Source organism: Patagioenas fasciata, chromosome 33 (assembly GCF_037038585.1).
Source record: "Patagioenas fasciata isolate bPatFas1 chromosome 33, bPatFas1.hap1, whole genome shotgun sequence".
Taxonomy (NCBI): Eukaryota; Metazoa; Chordata; class Aves; order Columbiformes; family Columbidae; genus Patagioenas; species Patagioenas fasciata.
The window spans coordinates 886,620-906,700 of NC_092552.1; the positions used below are offsets into that span (position 1 = coordinate 886,620).

The 20,081-nt window shown below is 63.9% G+C and overlaps 1 protein-coding gene across 6 annotated transcripts in view; it reads right to left on the bottom strand.

Annotated features, from left to right (window-relative positions):
* Window positions 1–20,081, bottom strand: part of RYR1 (ryanodine receptor 1) — a 196,143-nt gene that overhangs the window by 44,836 nt on the left and 131,226 nt on the right. For 4 of the 6 annotated variants that reach the window (XM_071800799.1, XM_071800798.1, XM_071800796.1 and 1 more), the window contains 9 exons: window positions 19,319–19,449; window positions 16,229–16,540; window positions 13,731–13,971; window positions 9,326–9,413; window positions 9,143–9,235; window positions 7,387–7,401; window positions 5,787–5,957; window positions 4,805–4,864; window positions 452–589 (listed from right to left, as the gene is read on the bottom strand). In XM_071800799.1, the coding sequence (XP_071656900.1) occupies window positions 452–589; window positions 4,805–4,864; window positions 5,787–5,957; window positions 7,387–7,401; window positions 9,143–9,235; window positions 9,326–9,413; window positions 13,731–13,971; window positions 16,229–16,540; window positions 19,319–19,449 (1,249 nt within the window). The remainder of the gene's footprint in view (window positions 1–451; window positions 590–4,804; window positions 4,865–5,786; window positions 5,958–7,386; window positions 7,402–9,142; window positions 9,236–9,325; window positions 9,414–13,730; window positions 13,972–16,228; window positions 16,541–19,318; window positions 19,450–20,081) is intronic. The other 2 variants (XM_071800800.1, XM_071800797.1) reach the window with 1 other exon arrangement.

Consider the following 20,081-nt stretch of genomic DNA (forward strand, 5'->3'; position numbering starts at 1 on the left):
CAGGACCCCCTCAGTCCCTTCTGGACCCTCCAGGACCCCCTCAGTCCCTTTGGGACCCCCCAGGGACCCCCAGGACCCTTCTGGACCCCCCAGGGACCCCCCAGGACCTGTTCAAGGTGATAGAGCACGACCAACACCTCCTGCACCCCAGGGATCCTCAGACCCCCCAGGACCCCCAGAGACCCCTCCAGGACCCCCTCAGTCCCTTTGGGACCCCCCAGGGACCCCCAGGACCCTTCTGGGACCCCCAGGGACCCCCCTGGACCTGTTCAATGTGATAGAGCACGACCAACACCTCCTGCACCCCAGGGATCCTCAGACCCCCCAGGACCCCCAGAGACCCCTCCAGGACCCCCTCAGTCCCTTTTGGACCCCCCAGGGACCACCCAGGACCCTTCTGGGACCCCCAGGGACCCCCAGAACCTCTCTAGGACCCCCAGGCCCCCCAGACCTGCTCGAGGTGATAGAGCACGGCCGACACCTCCTGCACCCTGCGCACGATCTTGTCGGGGCTGTCCGAGTCCTCGGCCCTGCCGGCCATGGCGCGGTACAGAGCCATCTGCCAGCGCAGCGACGAGCTGTTCTCGCACTGGGGACATGGGACACGGGGACACGGTGACATGGGGGACATGGGGACACGGGGACATGTCCCTCGGCCCTGCCGGCCATGGCGCGGTACAGAGCCATCTGCCAGCGCAGCGACGAGCTGTTCTCGCACTGGGGACATGGGACATGGGGACACGGTGACATGGGGGACACGGGGATATGGGGACATGGGGACATGGGGACATGGGGACACGGGGACATGGGGGACACGGGGATATGGGGACATGGGGACATGGGGACATGGGGACACGGGGACACGGGGGACACGGGGATATGGGGACATGGGGACACGGGGACATGGGGGACATGGGGACATGGGGACATGGGGACATGGGGGACACGGGGACATGGGGACACGGGGACATGGGGGACACGGGGGACATGGTGGCCGTGGGGACATGGGGGACACGGGGGACACAGGGATCACATGGGGACACAGGGGACATGGTGACTGTGGGGACATGGGGACATGGATCACATGGGGACACGGGGGACACAGGGATCACATGGGGACATGGAGGACATGGTGACTGTGGGGACATGGGGACATGGGGGACACAGGGATCACATGGGGACATGGGGACATGGGGGACACAGGGATCACATGGGGACACGGGGGACATAGTGACCGCGGGGACATGGGGACATGGATCACATGGGGACACGGGGGACATGGTGACCGCGGGGACATGGGGACAGGGGGGACACGGGGATCACATGGGGACATGGGGGACATGGTGACTGTGGGGACATGGGGACACGGGGGACACAGGGATCACATGGGGGACACAGGGGACATGGTGACTGTGGGGACATGGGGACATGGATCACATGGGGACACGGGGGACATGGTGACCGCGGGGACATGGGGACATGGGGGACACGGGGATCACATGGGGACATGGGGACACGGGGGACACAGGGATCACATGGGGACACGGGGGACATGGTGACTGTGGGGACATGGGGGACACAGGGATCACATGGGGGACACAGGGGACATGGTGACTGTGGGGACATGGGGACATGGGGGACACGGGGATCACATGGGGACATGGAGGACATGGTGACTGTGGGGACATGGGGACATGGGGGACACAGGGATCACATGGGGACACGGGGGACATAGTGACCGCGGGGACATGGGGACATGGATCACATGGGGACACGGGGGACATGGTGACCGCGGGGACATGGGGACAGGGGGGACACGGGGATCACATGGGGACATGGGGGACATGGTGACCGCGGGGACATGGGGACAGGGGGGACACGGGGATCACATGGGGACATGGGGGACATGATGACTGTGGGGACATGGGGACACGGGGGACACAGGGATCACATGGGGGACACAGGGGACATGGTGACTGTGGGGACATGGGGACATGGATCACATGGGGACACGGGGGACATGGTGACCGCGGGGACATGGGGACAGGGGGGACACGGGGATCACATGGGGACACGGGGGACATGGTGACTGTGGGGACATGGGGGACATGGGGCACACAGGGATCACATGGGGACACGGGGGACATGGTGACCGCGGGGACATGGGGACACGGGGGACACAGGGATCACATGGGGACATGGGGACATGGGGGACACAGGGATCACATGGGGACACGGGGGACATGGTGACTGTGGGGACATGGGGACATGGGGGACACAGGGATCACATGGGGACAGAGGGGACATGGTGACTGTGGGGACATGGGGACATGGGGGACACGGGGATCACATGGGGACACGAGGGACATGGTGACTGCGGGGACACGGGGACATGGGGGACACGGGGATCACATGGGGACATGGGGGACATGGTGACTGTGGGGACATGGGGACATGGGGGACACAGGGATCACATGGGGACATGGGGACATGGGGGACACAGGGATCACATGGGGACAGGGGGGACATGGTGACCGCGGGGACATGGGGACACGGGGGACACAGGGATCACATGGGGACACGGGGGACATAGTGACCGCGGGGACATGGGGACATGGATCACATGGGGACACGGGGGACATGGTGACCGCGGGGACACGGGGACATGGGGGACACGGGGATCACATGGGGACATGGGGGACATGGTGACTGTGGGGACATGGGGACACGGGGGACACAGGGATCACATGGGGACATGGGGACACGGGGGACACAGGGATCACATGGGGACAGGGGGGACATGGTGACCGCGGGGACATGGGGACATGGATCACATGGGGACATGGGGACATGGGGGACACAGGGATCACATGGGGACATGGGGGACATGGTGACTGTGGGGACATGGGGACATGGGGGACACAGGGATCACATGGGGACACGGGGGACATGGTGACTGTGGGGACATGGGGACATGGGGGACACGGGGATCACATGGGGACACGAGGGACACGGTGACTGCGGGGACATGGGGACATGGGGGACACAGGGATCACATGGGGACATGGGGACATGGTGACTGTGGGGACACGGGGACATGGGGGACACAGGGATCACATGGGGACATGGGGACATGGGGGACACAGGGATCACATGGGGACAGGGGGGACATGGTGACCGCGGGGACATGGGGACACGGGGGACACAGGGATCACATGGGGACACGGGGGACATAGTGACCGCGGGGACATGGGGACATGGATCACATGGGGACACGGGGGACATGGTGACCGCGGGGACATGGGGACATGGGGGACACGGGGATCACATGGGGACATGGGGGACATGGTGACTGTGGGGACATGGGGACATGGGGGACACAGGGATCACATGGGGGACACGGGGGACATGGTGACTGTGGGGACATGGGGACATGGGGGACACGGGGATCACATGGGGACACGAGGGACATGGTGACTGTGGGGACATGGGGACACGGGGGACACAGGGATCACATGGGGACACGGGGGACATAGTGACCGCGGGGACATGGGGACATGGATCACATGGGGACACGGGGGACACGGTGACCGTGGGGACATGGGGACATGGGGGACACGGGGATCACATGGGGACATGGGGGACACAGGGATCACATGGGGACACGGGGGACATGGTGACCGCGGGGACATGGGGACATGGGGGACACAGGGATCACATGGGGGACACGGGGGACATGGTGACTGTGGGGACATGGGGACACGGGGATCACATGGGGACACGGGGGACATGGTGACTGTGGGGACATGGGGACACGGGGGACACAGGGATCACATGGGGACACGGGGGACATGGTGACTGTGGGGACATGGGGACATGGGGGACACGGGGATCACATGGGGACACGAGGGACATGGTGACTGTGGGGACATGGGGACACGGGGGACACAGGGATCACATGGGGACACAGGGGACATGGTGACTGTGGGGACATGGGGACATGGGGGACACGGGGATCACATGGGGACACGAGGGACATGGTGACTGTGGGGACATGGGGGACACGGGGGACACAGGGATCACATGGGGACACAGGGGACATGGTGACTGTGGGGACATGGGGACATGGGGGACACGGGGATCACATGGGGACACGAGGGACATGGTGACTGCGGGGACACGGGGACATGGGGGACACGGTGACCGCGGGGACCACACGGGGACACAGTGAGTGTGGGGACCATATGGGGACACTGTGACCACGGGGACATGGGGACATGGGGGACACAGGGACACTGTGACCGCAGGGACCATGCAGGGACCTGGGAGACACAGGGACCACACAGGGACATGGGGACCATGGGCACCACGCAGGGACATGGGGACCACAGGGACCACACGGGGACACTGTGACCGTGGGGACCACGGGGACCACATGGGGACAGGGGGGACGTGGTGATCACAGGGACATGGTGGGGACACGGGGACCACAGCGACACAACAGGACACGCGGGGACTGTGGGGATCCAGGCACCATGGGGACACGGGGACATCGTGGGGACCACGAGGACCATGGTGACACAGGCACCACGATGACCACGGGGACATGGAGGGGACATGGGGACCAGAGTGCCACAGGCACCACGGTGACCACAGAGACACGGGGACCACAGGGACCGTGAAGGGGACACGGGGACCATTCAGGAGCCATGGGGTGTGATGCACTGGGGACGGAGGGGACACGCTGGGGACAGAGGGGACACATTGGGGCCGGAGGGGACACATTGGGGACAGGCCACCTCACCTTGCCCTGCAGGTGCAGGTTGTTGTTGAGGAACTCCCGCACCTCCTCGTCCGTGTCCTTCTGCAATGGGACACCACGGGGACACGTCAGGGATGTCCCCAACCCCGGGATGTCCCCAACCCCACCCCCAGGATGTCCCCAACCCCGGGATGTCCCCAACCCCCTTCTGCAATGGGACACGACAGGGACACGTCAAGGATGTCCCCAACCCCCGAGCTGCCCCCAACCCCAGGATGTCCCCAACCACTGCAATGTCCCCAACCTCACGATGTCCCCAACCCCCGCCAGGACGTCCCCAACCCTCAGGATGTCCCCAACCCCAGTGATGTCCCCAACCCCCGGGCTGCCCCCAACCCTATGATGTCCCCAACCCCCAGGACGTCCCCAACCCCAGGACGTCCCCAACCCCCAGGACGTCCCCAACCCCATCATGTCCCCAACCCCCATGATGTCCCCAACCCCCGGGCTGCCCCCAACCCCAGGACGTCCCCAACCCCCAGGACGTCCCCAACCCCCAGGATGTCCCCAACCCCAGGACGTCCCCAACCCCCAGGACGTCCCCAACCCCCAGGATGTCCCTAACCCCAGGACGTCCCCAACCCCCAGGATGTTCCTAACCCCATGATGTCCCCAACCCCCAGGATGTCCCTAACCCCATGATGTCCCCAACCCCCAGGATGTCCCCAACCCCAGTGATGTCCCCAACCCCAGTGATGTCCCCAACCTCCGTGATGTCCCCAAACCCAGTGATGTCCCCAACCCCCAGGACGTCCCCAACCCCATGATGTCCCCAACCCCCATGATGTCCCCAACCCCCGGGCTGCCCCCAACCCCCATGATGTCCCCAACCCCTGGGCTGCCCCCAACCCCCAGGACATCCCCAACCCCCAGGACGTCCCCAACCCCCATGATGTCCCCAACCCCCGGGCTGCCCCCAACCCCCATGATGTCCCCAACCCTGCGATGTCCCCAAGGCCCCCACCAGCGCGTAGCGGCCCTTGGCCAGGCTGATGAGCTCCTGGTCGCTGGGCGAGCACATGTTGAGCCCCACGGGCAGCATCTTCTTCAGCGTGGCCACGATGAGCGAGGTCTGCACCGAGTAGCGGTCCCCCCGCCGCTTCTTCTTGGTGCGCTCCTGCTCCGAGGCCCCCCCCTGCGGGACAGGGACACCTGAGCCACCGCCCCCCAGGGACAGGGACACCTGAGCCACCGCCCCCCAGGGACAGGGACACCTGAGTCACCGCCCCTCAGGGACAGGGACACCTCAGGGTCACCACCCCCACTATGGGGACAGGGACACTCAGGGACACTGCCCCCCAGGGACAGGGACACTCAGGGACACCACTCCCCAGGGACAGGGACACCTGAGTCACCACCCCCACTGTGGGGACAGGGACACTCAGGGCCACCGACCCCACTGCGGGGACAGGGACAGCTCAGAGCCACCACCCCCAGCTATGGGACAGGGACACCTCAAGGCCAGGACCCCCAGGTCACAGGGATGGGGACAGTAGGGATTGGGGACATCAGGGATAGGGACATCAGGGATGGGGACAGCAGGGACTGGGGACAGCAGGGATTGGGGACAGCAGGGATTGGGGACAGCAGAGATTGGGGACAGCAGGGATGGGGACATCAGGGATGGGGACATCAGGGATGGGGACAGCGGGGATTGGGGACATCAGAGATTGGGGACAGCAGGGATGGGGACAGCAGGGATTGGGGACAGCAGGGATTGGGGACATCAGGGATTGGGGACAGCAGGGATGGGGACAGCAGGGATGGGGACAGCAGAGATTGGGGACAGCAGGGATGGGGACAGCAGGGATTGGGGACAGCAGGGATTGGGGACAGCAGGGATTGGGGACAGCAGGGACGGGAACAGCGGGGATTGGGGACAGCAGAGATTGGGGACATCAGGAATGGGAACAGAGGGGATTGGGAACAGCAGAGATTGGGGACATCAGGGATGGGGACAGCGGGGATTTGGGACATCAGGGATGGGGACAGCAGAGATTGGGGACAGCAGGGATTGGGGACATCAGGGATTGGGGACATCAGAGATTGGGGACAGCAGGGATTGGGGACAGCAGGGATGGGGACAGCAGAGATTGGGGACAGCAGGGACTGGGGACAGCAGGGATGGGGACAGTAGGGATTGGGGACAGCAGGGATTGGGGACATCAGGCATTGGGGACATCAGGGATGGGGACATCAGGGATGGGGACACCAGGGATTGGGGACATCAGGCATTGGCGACAGCAGGCATTGGGGACAGCAGGGATGGGGACAGCAGGGATTGGGGACATCAGGCATTGGGGACAGCGGGGTTGGGGACAGCAGGGATTGGGGACATCAGGCATTGGGGACATCAGGGATGGGGACATCAGGGATGGGGACACCAGGGATTGGGGACATCAGGCATTGGGGACAGCAGGGATGGGGACAGCGGGGATTGGGGACATCAGGGTCAGGACCCTGGTGCCAGAGCAGCCCCAGAGGTCCCTGGGGTGTCCCTGGGGGTGTCCCCGGGGGTGTCCCTGGGGGTGTCCCCGGGTGTCCCCGCCCGTGTCCCCGCTAACCTGGCCGTCTCCGGACTACGCGCCAGCACCCGCAGCCAAGGGCAGGAGAGAACAGACAGCGTTAGGCCCTGTCCCCGTGTCCCCAGCGCAACTTGGGGGGCCCCGGGGGGACAGGGGGGTTGGGGACAGCGGGTGGGGTGGGAGGGATGGAAACATCTGGGTTTGGGGGGGTTTGGGGGTACCAGGGGGGTTTGGGGGCACCAGGGGGGGTTGGGAGAGATGGAGATGCTGAGGTTTGGGGGGGTTTGGGGGTACCAGGGGGTTGGAAGGGATGGAGATGCCTGGGTTTGGGGGTTCAGGGGGGTTTGGGGGTTCCAGGTGTGTTGGGGGTACCAGGGGTTGGGAGGGATGGAGATGCCTGGGTTTGGGGGTTCCAGGGGGGGTTTTGGGGTACCAGGGGGTTGGGAGGGATGGAGATGCTGAGGTTTGGGGGGGTTTGGGGGTACCAGGGGTTGGAAGGGATGGAGATGCCTGGGTTTGGGGGTTCAGGGGGGTTTGGGGGTTCCAGGTGTGTTGGGGGTACCAGGGGTTGGGAGGGATGGAGATGCCTGGGTTTGGGGGTTCCAGGGGGGGGTTTTGGGGTACCAGGGGGTTGGGAGGGATGGAGATGCTGAGGTTTGGGGGGGTTTGGGGGTACCAGGGGTTGGAAGGGATGGAGATGCCTGGGTTTGGGGGTTCCAGGGGGGGTTTTGGGGTACCAGGGGGTTGGGAGGGATGGAGATGCCTGGATTTGGGGATTCAGGGGGGGTTTTGGGGTACCAGGGGGTTGGGAGGGATGGAGATGCTGAGGTTTGGGGGGGTTTGGGGGTACCAGGGGTTGGAAGGGATGGAGATGCCTGGGTTTGGGGGTTCCAGGGGGGGTTTTGGGGTACCAGGTGTGTTGCGGGTACCAGGGGTTGGGAGGGATGGAGATGCCTGGATATGGGGGTTCCAGGGGGGGTTTGGGGGTTCCAGGTGTGTTGGGGGTACCAGGGGTTGGAAGGGACAGAGATGATGGGTTTGGGGGGGTTGGGGGTACCAGGGGTTGGAAGGGATGGAGATGCCTGGATATGGGGGTTCCAGGGGGGGTTTGGGGGTTCCAGGTGTGTTGGGGGTACCAGGGGTTGGAAGGGACAGAGATGATGGGTTTGGAGGGGTTCGGGGTACCAGGGGTTGGAAGGGACGGAGATGCCTGGATTTGGGGGTTCCAGGGGGGGTTTGGGGGTTCCAGGTGTGTTGGGGGTACCAGGAGGTTGGAAGGGACGGAGATGATGGGTTTGGGGGGGTTGGGGGTACCAGGGGTTGGAAGGGACGGAGATGCCTGGGTTTGGGGGTTCCAGGGAGGGTTTTGGGGTACCAGGGGTTGGGAGGGATGGAGATGCCTGGGTTTGGGGGTTCCAGGGGGGATTTGGGGGTTCCAGGTGTGTTGGGGGTACCAGGAGGTTGGAAGGGACGGAGATGATGGGTTTGGGGGGGTTGGGGGTACCAGGGGTTGGAAGGGACGGAGATGCCTGGATTTGGGGGTTCCAGGGGGGGCTTTGGGGTACCAGGGGTTGGGAGGGATGGAGATGCCTGAGTTTGGGGGTTCCAGGGGGGGTTTGGGGGTTCCAGGTGTGTTGGGGGTACCAGGAGGTTGGAAGGGACGGAGATGATGGGTTTGGGGGGGTTCGGGGTACCAGGGGTTGGAAGGGACGGAGATGCCTGGATCCAGGGGTGTTTTGGGGTTCGGGGTCTCGGGGCGCCATGCGGGACGTTGGGGTTCGGGGGTGCCCCCCACCTTGGCCATCTTGCTCTTGCTGTCGGCCGTCAGGAAGGACATGTTGTTGATCTCGTTCTGCACCACGAAGTTCTGCTCCTCGCGCTTGAAGTTCTGGGGGGGGGGGACACAAAATAACGGGGGGCTGAATGACCCCCCCATGTCCCCCGCGCCCCCCCAGTGTCCCCAGTGTCCCCCACTCACATGGGACTTGGACCAGTAGATGAAGACCTCGCCCACCATGCGGAACAGCTCCTCCGCATCCTCGTTGGGCTCCGTCAGCCACTTGGCCCTGTGTCCCCACGGCCACCGTCAGTGGGTCCACGTGGCCACCAATGGGTCACCATGGCCACCAACGGGTCACCGTGGCCATCAGTGTGTCCCCATGACCACCAATGGGTCACCGTGCCCATCAGTGTGTCACCATGGCCACCAATGGGTCCCCGTGCCCATCAGTGTGTCCCCATGGCCACCAATGGGTCACCGTGCCCATCAGTGTGTCCCCATGGCCACCAATGTGTCACCGTGCCCATCAGTGGGTCCCCATGGCCACCAATGGGTCCACGTGGCCATCAGTGTGTCCCCATGACCACCAATGGGTCACCGTGGCCATCAGTGTGCCCCCAGGGCCACCAATGGGTCACCGTGCCCATCAGTGGGTCCCCATGGCCACCAATGGGTCCCCGTGGCCATCAGTGTGTCCCCATGGCCATCAATGGGTCACCGTGCCCATCAGTGGGTCCCCATGGCCACCAATGGGTCCCCGTGGCCATCAGTGTGTCCCCATGGCCACCAATGGGTCCCCGTGCCCATCAGTGGGTCCCCATGGCCACCAATGGGTCACCGTGCCCATCAGTGGGTCCCCATGGCCACCAATGGGTCCCCGTGGCCATCAGTGTGTCCCCATGGCCACCAATGTGTCACCGTGCCCATCAGTGTGTCCCCATGGCCACCAATGGGTCACCGTGCCCATCAGTGGGTCCCCATGGCCACCAATGGGTCCCCGTGGCCATCAGTGTGTCCCCATGGCCATCAATGGGTCACCGTGCCCATCAGTGGGTCCCCATGGCCACCAATGGGTCCCCGTGGCCATCAGTGTGTCCCCATGACCACCAATGGGTCACCGTGCCCCTCAGTGTGTCCCCATGGCCACCAATGGGTCCCAGTGCCCATCAGTGTGCCCCCAGGGCCACCAATGGGTCACCGTGCCCATCAGTGGGTCCCCATGGCCACCAATGGGTCCCCGTGCCCATCAGTGTGTCCCCATGGCCATCAATGGGTCACCGTGCCCATCAGTGTGTCCCCACGGCCACCATCAGTGGGTCCACGTGGCCACCAATGAGTCACCATGGCCACCAACGGGTCACCGTGGCCATCAGTGTGTCCCCACGGTCACGGTCAGTGGGTCCACGTGGCCACCAATGGGTCACCATGGCCATCAGTGGGTCACCGTGGCCATCAGTGTGTCCCCACGGTCACGGTCAGTGGGTCCACGTGGCCACCAATGGGTCACCATGGCCATCAGTGGGTCACCATGGCCATCAGTGGGTCACCGTGGCCATCAGTGGGTCCCCATGGCCACCAATAGGTCACCGTGGCCACCAATGGGTCACCATGGCCACCAACGGGTCACCGTGGCCATCAGTGTGTCCCCACGGCCACCGTCAGTGGGTCCACGTGGCCACCAATGGGTCACCATGGCCACCAATGGGTCACCGTGGCCACCAATAGGTCACCGTGGCCATCAGTGTGCCCCCAGGGCCACCAGTGGGTCACCGTGGCCACCAATGGGTCACCGTGGCCATCAGTGTGTCCCCACGGCCACCGTCAGTGGGTCCACGTGGCCACCAATGGGTCACCATGGCCACCAACGGGTCACCGTGGCCATCAGTGTGTCCCCACGGCCACCGTCAGTGGGTCCACGTGGCCACCAATGGGTCACCATGGCCACCAATGTGTCACCGTGGCCATCAGTGTGTCCCCACGGCCACGGTCAGTGGGTCCACGTGGCCACCAATGGGTCACCATGGCCACCAACGGGTCACCGTGGCCATCAGTGTGTCCCCACGGCCACCGTCAGTGGGTCCACGTGGCCACCAATGGGTCACCATGGCCACCAATGTGTCACCGTGGCCATCAGTGGGTCCCCATGACCACCAATGTGTCACCGTGGCCATCAGTGGGTCCCCATGGCCACCAATGGGTCACCGTGGCCATCAGTGTGTCCCCGTGGCCACCAATGGGTCACCATGGCCATCAGTGGGTCACCATGGCCACCAGTGGGTCCCCATGGCCACCAATGGGTCACCGTGGCCATCAGTGGGTCCCCGTGGCCACCAATGGGTCACCGTGGCCACCAGTGGGTCCCCATGGCCACCGTGAGGGGATGCCTACGGTCACCATCAGTGCATCCCCATGATCACCATCAATGGGTCCCATGATCACCACCATTGGGTCCCTGGGGCTACCACCATTGGGTCCCCATGATCACCATCAACAGGTCCCATGGCCACCACTACTGGGTCCCCATGGCCACCACCATTGGGTCCCTGTGGCCACCACTCTTAGGTCCCCATGATCACCATCAAGGGGTCCCATGGCCACCACCATTGAGTCCCCATGGCCACCACCATTGGGTCCCTGGGGCCACCACTCTTAGGTCGCCATGATCACCACCATTGGGTCCCCATGGCCACCACCATTGGGTCCCTGGGGCCACCACCACTGGGTCCCCATGATCACCATCAACAGGTCCCATGGCCACCACCATTGGGTCCCCATGATCACCATCAACAGGTCCCATAGCCACCACCATTGGGTCCCCATGATCACCATCAACGAGTCCCATGGCCACCACCATTGGGTCCCCATGATCACCATCAACACGTCCCATGGCCACCACCATTGGGTCCCCATGATCACCATCAACGAGTCTCATGGCCACCACCATTGGGTCCCCATGATCACCATCAACGAGTCCCATGGCCACCACCATGGGGTCCCCATGATCACCATCAACGGGTCCCATGGCCACCACCATTGGGTCCCCATGATCACCATCAACGGGTCCCATGGCCACCACCATTGGGTCCCTGGGGCCACCAATCTTAGGTCCGCATGATCACCATCAACGGGTCCCATGGCCACCACCATTGGGTCCCTGGGGCCACCACCATTGGGTCCCTGGGGCCGCCACCATTGGGTCCCCATGATCACCATCAACAGGTCCCATGGCCACCACCATTGGGTCCCCATGATCACCATCAACAGGTCCCATGGCCACCACCACTGGGTCCCCATGATCACCATCAACACGTCCCATGGCCACCACCATTGGGTCCCCATGATCACCATCAGCAGGTCCCATGGCCACCATCATTGGGTCCCCATGATCAGCATCAACAAGTCCCATGGCCACCACCATTGGGTCCCCATGATCACCATCAACAGGTCCCATGGCCACCACCATTGGGTCCCTGGGGCCACCAATCTTAGGTCCGCACGATCACCATCAACGGGTCCCATGGCCACCACCATTGGGTCCCTGGGGCCACCACCATTGGGTCCCTGGGGCCGCCACCATTGGGTCCCCATGATCACCATCAACACGTCCCATGGCCACCACCATTGGGTCCCCATGATCACCATCAACGAGTCCCATGGCCACCACCATTAGGTCCCCATGATCACCATCAACAGGTCCCATGGCCACCACCATTGGGTCCCCATGATCACCATCAACACGTCCCATGGCCACCACCATTGGGTCCCCATGATCACCATCAACAGGTCCCATGGCCACCATCATTGGGTCCCCATGATCAGCATCAATGAGTCCCACGGCCACCACCATTGGGTCCCCATGATCACCATCAACGGGTCCCATGGCCACCACCATTGGGTCCCTGGGGCCACCAATCTTAGGTCCCCACGATCACCATCAATGGGTCCCATGGCCACCACCATTGGGTCCCCATGGCCACCACCATTGGGTCCCTGTGGCCACCACTCTTAGGTCCCCATGATCACCATCAAGGGGTCCCATGGCCACCACCATTGAGTCCCCATGGCCACCACCATTGGGTCCCCATGATCACCATCAACACGTCCCATGGCCACCACCATTGGGTCCCCATGATCACCATCAACAGGTCCCATGGCCACCACCATTGGGTCCCTGGGGCCACCACCATTGGGTCCCCATGATCACCATCAACAGGTCCCATAGCCACCACCATTGGGTCCCCATGATCACCATCAACACGTCCCATGGCCACCACCATTGGGTCCCTGAGGCCACCACCATTGGGTCCCCATGATCACCATCAACGAGTCCCATGGCCACCACCATTGGGTCCCCATGATCACCATCAACACGTCCCATGGCCACCACCATTGGGTCCCCATGATCACCATCAATGAGTCCCATGGCCACCACCATTGGGTCCCCATGATCACCATCAACAGGTCCCATGGCCACCACCATTGGGTCCCTGAGGCCACCACCATTGGGTCCCCATGATCACCATCAACAGGTCCCATGGCCACCACCACTGGGTCCCCGTGGCCACCCAGGCTGTCCCCGGGCTGTCCCCGCCGTGTCCCTCACCGGCTGTTGTCCACGTAGCGGATGAGCAGCGGGTAGAGCGCGTAGAGGTCCCTGCAGAGCACGGCGAACTCGTCGCGGATGAGCAGCTCGGCCTCCTCGCCCTCGGCCTTGGCCTCCATGCGCAGCTGCTCCTCCTCGGCCACCACCTTGCCCGCGCGCTTCTTCAGCTTCTCCAGCGTGGGGATGAAGTGCGAGCGCAGCAGCTCCGGCCGCGCGCGGCTCACGATGGGCTGCGCGAACACTGCGGGGTGGGGACACCATGGGGACGGCGCCCGGGGACACCAGCGGCACCTTGAGATCCACCCGGGGCCACCAATGTCACATTGAGATCCACCCGGGGCCACCAACATCACATTGAGATCCACCCAGGGCCACCAGCATCACATTGAGATCCACCCAGGGCCACCAGCATCACATTGAGATGCACCCGGGGCCACCAGTGTCACATTGAGATGCACCCGGGGCCACCAGTGTCACATTGAGATGCACCCGGGGCCACCAATGTCACATTGAGATCCACCCAGGGCCACCAGCATCACATTGAGATCCACCCAGGGCCACCAGCGTCACATTGAGATGCACCCGGGGCCACCAGTGTCACATTGAGATGCACCCGGGGCCACCAGCATCACATTGAGATGCACCCGGGGCCACCAGCGTCACATTGAGATCCACCTGGGGCCACCAGCATCACATTGAGATCCACCCAGGGCCACCAGCATCACATTGAGATGCACCCGGGGCCACCAACATCACATTGAGATCCACCCGGGGCCACCAATGTCACATTGAGATGCACCCGGGGCCACCAGTGTCACATTGAGATGCACCCAGGGCCACCAGTGTCACATTGAGATCCACCCGGGGCCACCAATGTCACATTGAGATCCACCCAGGGCCACCAGTGTCACATTGAGATGCACCCGGGGCCACCAGTGTCACATTGAGATCCACCCAGGGCCACCAGTGTCATGTTGAGATCCACCCGGGGCCACCAACATCACCAGCACCACCCCAAGACCCCCAAGTGCCACCAGCACCACCCCAAGACCCCCAAGTGCCATCAACATCATCCCAAGACCCTCAAGTGCCACCAATGCCATCCCAAGACCCCCAAGTGCCACCAGCACCACCCCAAGACCCCCAAGTACCATCAACATCATCCCAAGACCCCCAAGCCGCATCAGCACCGCCCCAAGACCCCCAAGTGTCATCAACATCATCCCAAGACCTTTAAGTGCCACCAATGCCATCCCAAGACCCTCAAGTGCCACCAGCACCACCCAAGAACCCCAAGCACCATCAACATCACCCCAAGACCCTCAAGTGCCATCAACATCATTCCAAGACCCCCAAGTGCCACCAGCACCACCCCAAGATCCCCAAGTGCCACCAGCACCACCTCAAGACCTGCAAGCGCCATCAACATCACCCCAAGACCCTCAAGTGCCATCAATGCCATCCCAAGACCCCCAAGTGCCACCAGCACCACCCTGGACCCCAAGCCCCACCAGCTCCATCTCAAGACCCCCAGGTGCCACCAGCACCGCCCCAAGACCCCCAAGCACCATCAACATCCTCCCGAGACCCTCAAGTGCCACCAGCACCACCCCAAGACCCCCAAGCACCATCAACATCACCCCAAGACCCCCAAGTGCCACCAGCACCACCCAAGACCCCCAAGCACCATCAACATCCTCCCAAGACCCCCAAGTGCCACCAGCACCACCCAAGACCCCCAAGCACCATCAACATCCTCCCAAGACCCCCAAGTGCCACCAGCACCACCCAAGACCCCCAAGCACCATCAACATCCTCCCAAGACCCTCAAGTGCCACCAGCACCACCCCAAGACCCCCAAGTACCATCAACATCACCCCAAGACCCTCAAGTGCCATCAGCACCACCCCAAGACCCCCAAGCGCCATCAACATCATCCCAAGACCCTCAAGTGTCACCAATGCCATCCCAAGACCCCCAAGTGCCACCAGCACCACCCAAGACCCCAAGCCCCACCAGCTCCATCTCAAGACCCCCAGGTGCCACCAGCACCCCCCCAAGACCCCCAAGCACCATCAACATCCTCCCAAGACCCTCAAGTGCCACCAGCACCACCCCAAGACCCTCAAGTGCCATCAACATCATCCCAAGACCCCCAAGTGCCACCAGCACCACCCCAAGACCCCCAAGTGCCATCAACATCATCCCAAGACCCCCAAGTGCCACCAGCACCACCCAAGACCCCCAAGCACCATCAACATCATCCCAAGACCCCCAAGTGCCACCAGCACCACCCAAGACCCCCAAGTACCATCAACATCATCCCAAGACCCCCAAGTGCCACCAATGCCATCCCAAGACCCCCAAGTGCCACCAGCACCACCCAAGACCCCAAGCCCCACCAGCTCCATCTCAAGACCCCCAGGTGCCACCAGCACCACCCCAAGACCCCCAAGCACCCCCATCCCCACCACGGAGCCCCCAGGCGCCCCCCGCACCTGCCAGGCGCTTCATCCAGGAGGCCTCGTCGATGCCCAGGTTGTTGACCAGGATGCGCAGGATGTTGCCCAGCAGCGCGTTGAGGTGGCGCGCGGTGACGGCGGTGGCGTGGGGCCCGGGGGCGGCGTCGGGGCCGCGCTCCCACCAGCGGGGCAGGTAATTGCAGAGCATGGGCAGGGTCACCTCGATGACGTGCGGCATCTCCGTGTAACGGGCGCCCGACTCCGCCAGCCCCCCGATGTCCCGCATGAGCCGCGACAGCTCCGGAACGTCCGGGCACATGTCCTGGACACGGGGGGGCAGCCCCAGGACTGCGGGGATAGAGGGGGACATGGGGACATGGGGTGATATAGGGGACACGTGTCCTGGACACGGGGGGGCAGCCCCAGGACTGCGGGGACAGGGGGTGACATGGGGACATGGGGCAGATGGGGGAGATGGGGGATATGGGGGAGATGGGGGAGATGGGGACATGGGGGATACAGGGGACATGGGGACATAGGAGAGATGGGGGAGATGGGGGACATGGGGGACATGGGGTGACATTGGGACATGGGGGAGATGGGGGAGATGGGGGACATGGGGGAGATGGGGGACATAGGAACATGGGGACATAGAGGAGATGGGGGACATGGGGGACATGGGGGAGATGGGGGAGATGGGGGATATGGGGACATGGGGTGACATTGGGACATGGGGGAGATGAGGGATATGGGGACATAGGAGAGATGGGGGACATGGGGGAGATGGGGGACATTGGGACATGGGGGAGATGGGGGATATGGGGCCATGGGGGAGATGGGGGACATGGGGTGACATGGGGTGATATAGGGGACACGTGTCCTGGACACGGGGGGGCAGCCCCAGGACTGCGGGGACAGGGGGTGACATGGGGACATGGGGCAGATGGGGGAGATGGGGGAGATGGGGGAGATGGGGACATGGGGGACATGGGGGATACAGGGGACATGGGGACATAGGAGAGATGGGGGACATGGGGGACATGGGGGACATGGGGTGACATTGGGACATGGGGGAGATAGGGGATATGGGGTGACATGGGGTGATACAGGGGACACGTGTCCTGGACATGGGGGGGCAGCCCCAGGACTGTGGGGACATGGGGACATGGGGCAGATGGGGGAGATGGGGGAGATGGGGGAGATGGGGACATGGGGGACATGGGGGATACAGGGGACATGGGGACATAGGAGAGATGGGGGACATGGGGGACATGGGGGATATAGGGACATGGAGGAGATGGGGACATGTGGGATACAGGGGACATGGGGACATAGAGGAGATGGGGGACATGGGGTGACATTGGGACATGGGGGAGATGGGGGACATGGGGTGACATGGGTGATATAGGGGACACATGTCCTGGACATGGGGGGGCAGCCTCAGGACTGTGGGGACATGGGGACATGGGGCAGATGGGGGAGATGGGGGAGATGGGGACATGGGGGATACAGGGGACATGGGGACATAGAGGAGATGGGGGACATGGGGTGACATTGGGACATGGGGGAGATGGGGGACATGGGGGAGATGGGGACATGGGGGATACAGGGGGCATGGGGACATAGAGGAGATGGGGGACATGGGGTGACATTGGGACATGGGGGAGATGGGGGACATAGGGTGACATTGGGACATGAGGGAGATGGGGGATATGGGGACATGGGGGAAATTGGGGAGATGGGGGACATGGGGTGACATGGGTGATATAGGGGACACGTGTCCTGGACATGGGGGGGGCAACCCCAGGACTGCGGGGACACGGGGGGACATGTGGGAACATATTGAGGGACCCAAGAGGACACAGGGACACGTGGGGACACATGGAGGGACACATGGGGACATGGGAGAACACGGGGACCTATGGGGACACACGGATGGACGCGTGGGGACACGGGAGGACACGGGGACACATGGGGACACACGGATGGACGCGTGGGGACACGGGAGGACACGGGGACACATGGGGACACATGGATGGATGCGTGGGGACACACGGATGGACGCGTGGGGACACGGGAGGACACGGGGACACATGGGGACACACGGATGGACGCGTGGGGACACATGGATGGACGCGTGGGGACACACGGATGGACACATGGGGACACACGGATGGACACATGGGGACACACGGATGGACGCGTGGGGACACGGGAGGACACGGGGACACATGGGGACACACGGATGGACGCGTGGGGACACGGGAGGACACGGGGACACATGGGGACACATGGATGGATGCGTGGGGACACACGGATGGACGCGTGGGGACACGGGAGGACACGGGGACACATGGGGACACACGGATGGACGCGTGGGGACACATGTATGGACGCGTGGGGACACGGGAGGACACGGGGACATATGGGGACACACGGATGGACGCGTGGGGACACATGGATGGACACGTGAGGACACAGGGACACATGGATGGACACACAGAGGGACATGTGGGGACACGGGAGGACACAGGGACACGTGGATGGACACACGGATGGACGCGTGGGGACACGGGAGGACACGGGGACACATGGATGGACACGTGAGGACACAGGGACACATGGATGGACACACGGAGGGACATGTGGGGACACGGGAGGACACAGGGACACGTGGATGGACACACAGAGGGACATGTGGGGACACGGGAGGACACAGGGACACATGGATGGACACACGGATGGATGCGTGGGGACACGGGAGGACACGGGGACACGTGGGGACATGGGCTGACCTGGGGGAGATGGGGGATATGGGGGACATGGGGGACATCGGGGACATGGGGTGACATGGGGTGATACAGGGGACACATGTCCTGGACATGTGGGGGCAGCCCCAGGACTGTGGGGACATGGGGACACGGGTGACATGGGGTGATATAGGGGACACATGTCCTGGACACATGGGGACACGGGGACGACACGGGGACACGTGGAGATGCATGGGGATGCATGGATGGGGACATGGGGACATGGGGACATGTGGAGGGACCCGAGGGGACATGGGGACACACGTGGGGACACTGGGGGACACTGGGGGACACTGGGGGACGCGGGGTCACTCACTGGCGCGCTCGCGGGCGCTCTTGGTGCTGTAGACCGAGCAGGGGTTGAACTCGTTCAGCTCCGGCTCCAGGAACGCGACCGGGAAGGCGGCGGCGAGACGGGCGAGACACTCCCCCAGGGCCGGGCGCTGCCTGTGGGGCGCCCCACAGCGACCCATAGCGCCCCATGGCACCCCATAGCGCCCCAGAGCACCCCAGAGCACCCCACAGCTCCCCATGGCACCCCACTGTACAGCAGTGGGCAGACGGGCCAGGCACTCCCCCAGGGCCGGGCGCTGCCTGTGGGGCGCCCCACAGCGACCCATAGCGACCCATAGCGCCCCATAGCGCCCCATGGCACCCCAGAGCACCCCACAGCTCCCCATGGCACCCCACTGTACAGCAGTGGGCAGACGGGCCAGGCACTCCCCCAGGGCCGGGCGCTGCCTGTGGGGCGCCCCACAGCGACCCATAGCGCCCCATGGCACCCCATAGCGCCCCACGGCACCCCAGAGCACCCCACAGCTCCCCATGGCACCCCACTGTACAGCAGTGGGCAGACGGGCCAGGCACTCCCCCAGGGCCGGGCGCTGCCTGTGGGGCGCCCCACAGCGACCCATAGCGCCCCATGGCAGCCCATAGCGCCCCATAGCACCCCAGAGCACCCCACAGCTCCCCATGGCACCCCAGAGCACCCCACAGCTCCCCATGGCACCCCACTGTCCAGCAGCGGGCAGACGGGCCAGGCACTCCCCCAGGGCCGGGCGCTGCCTGTGGGGCGCCCC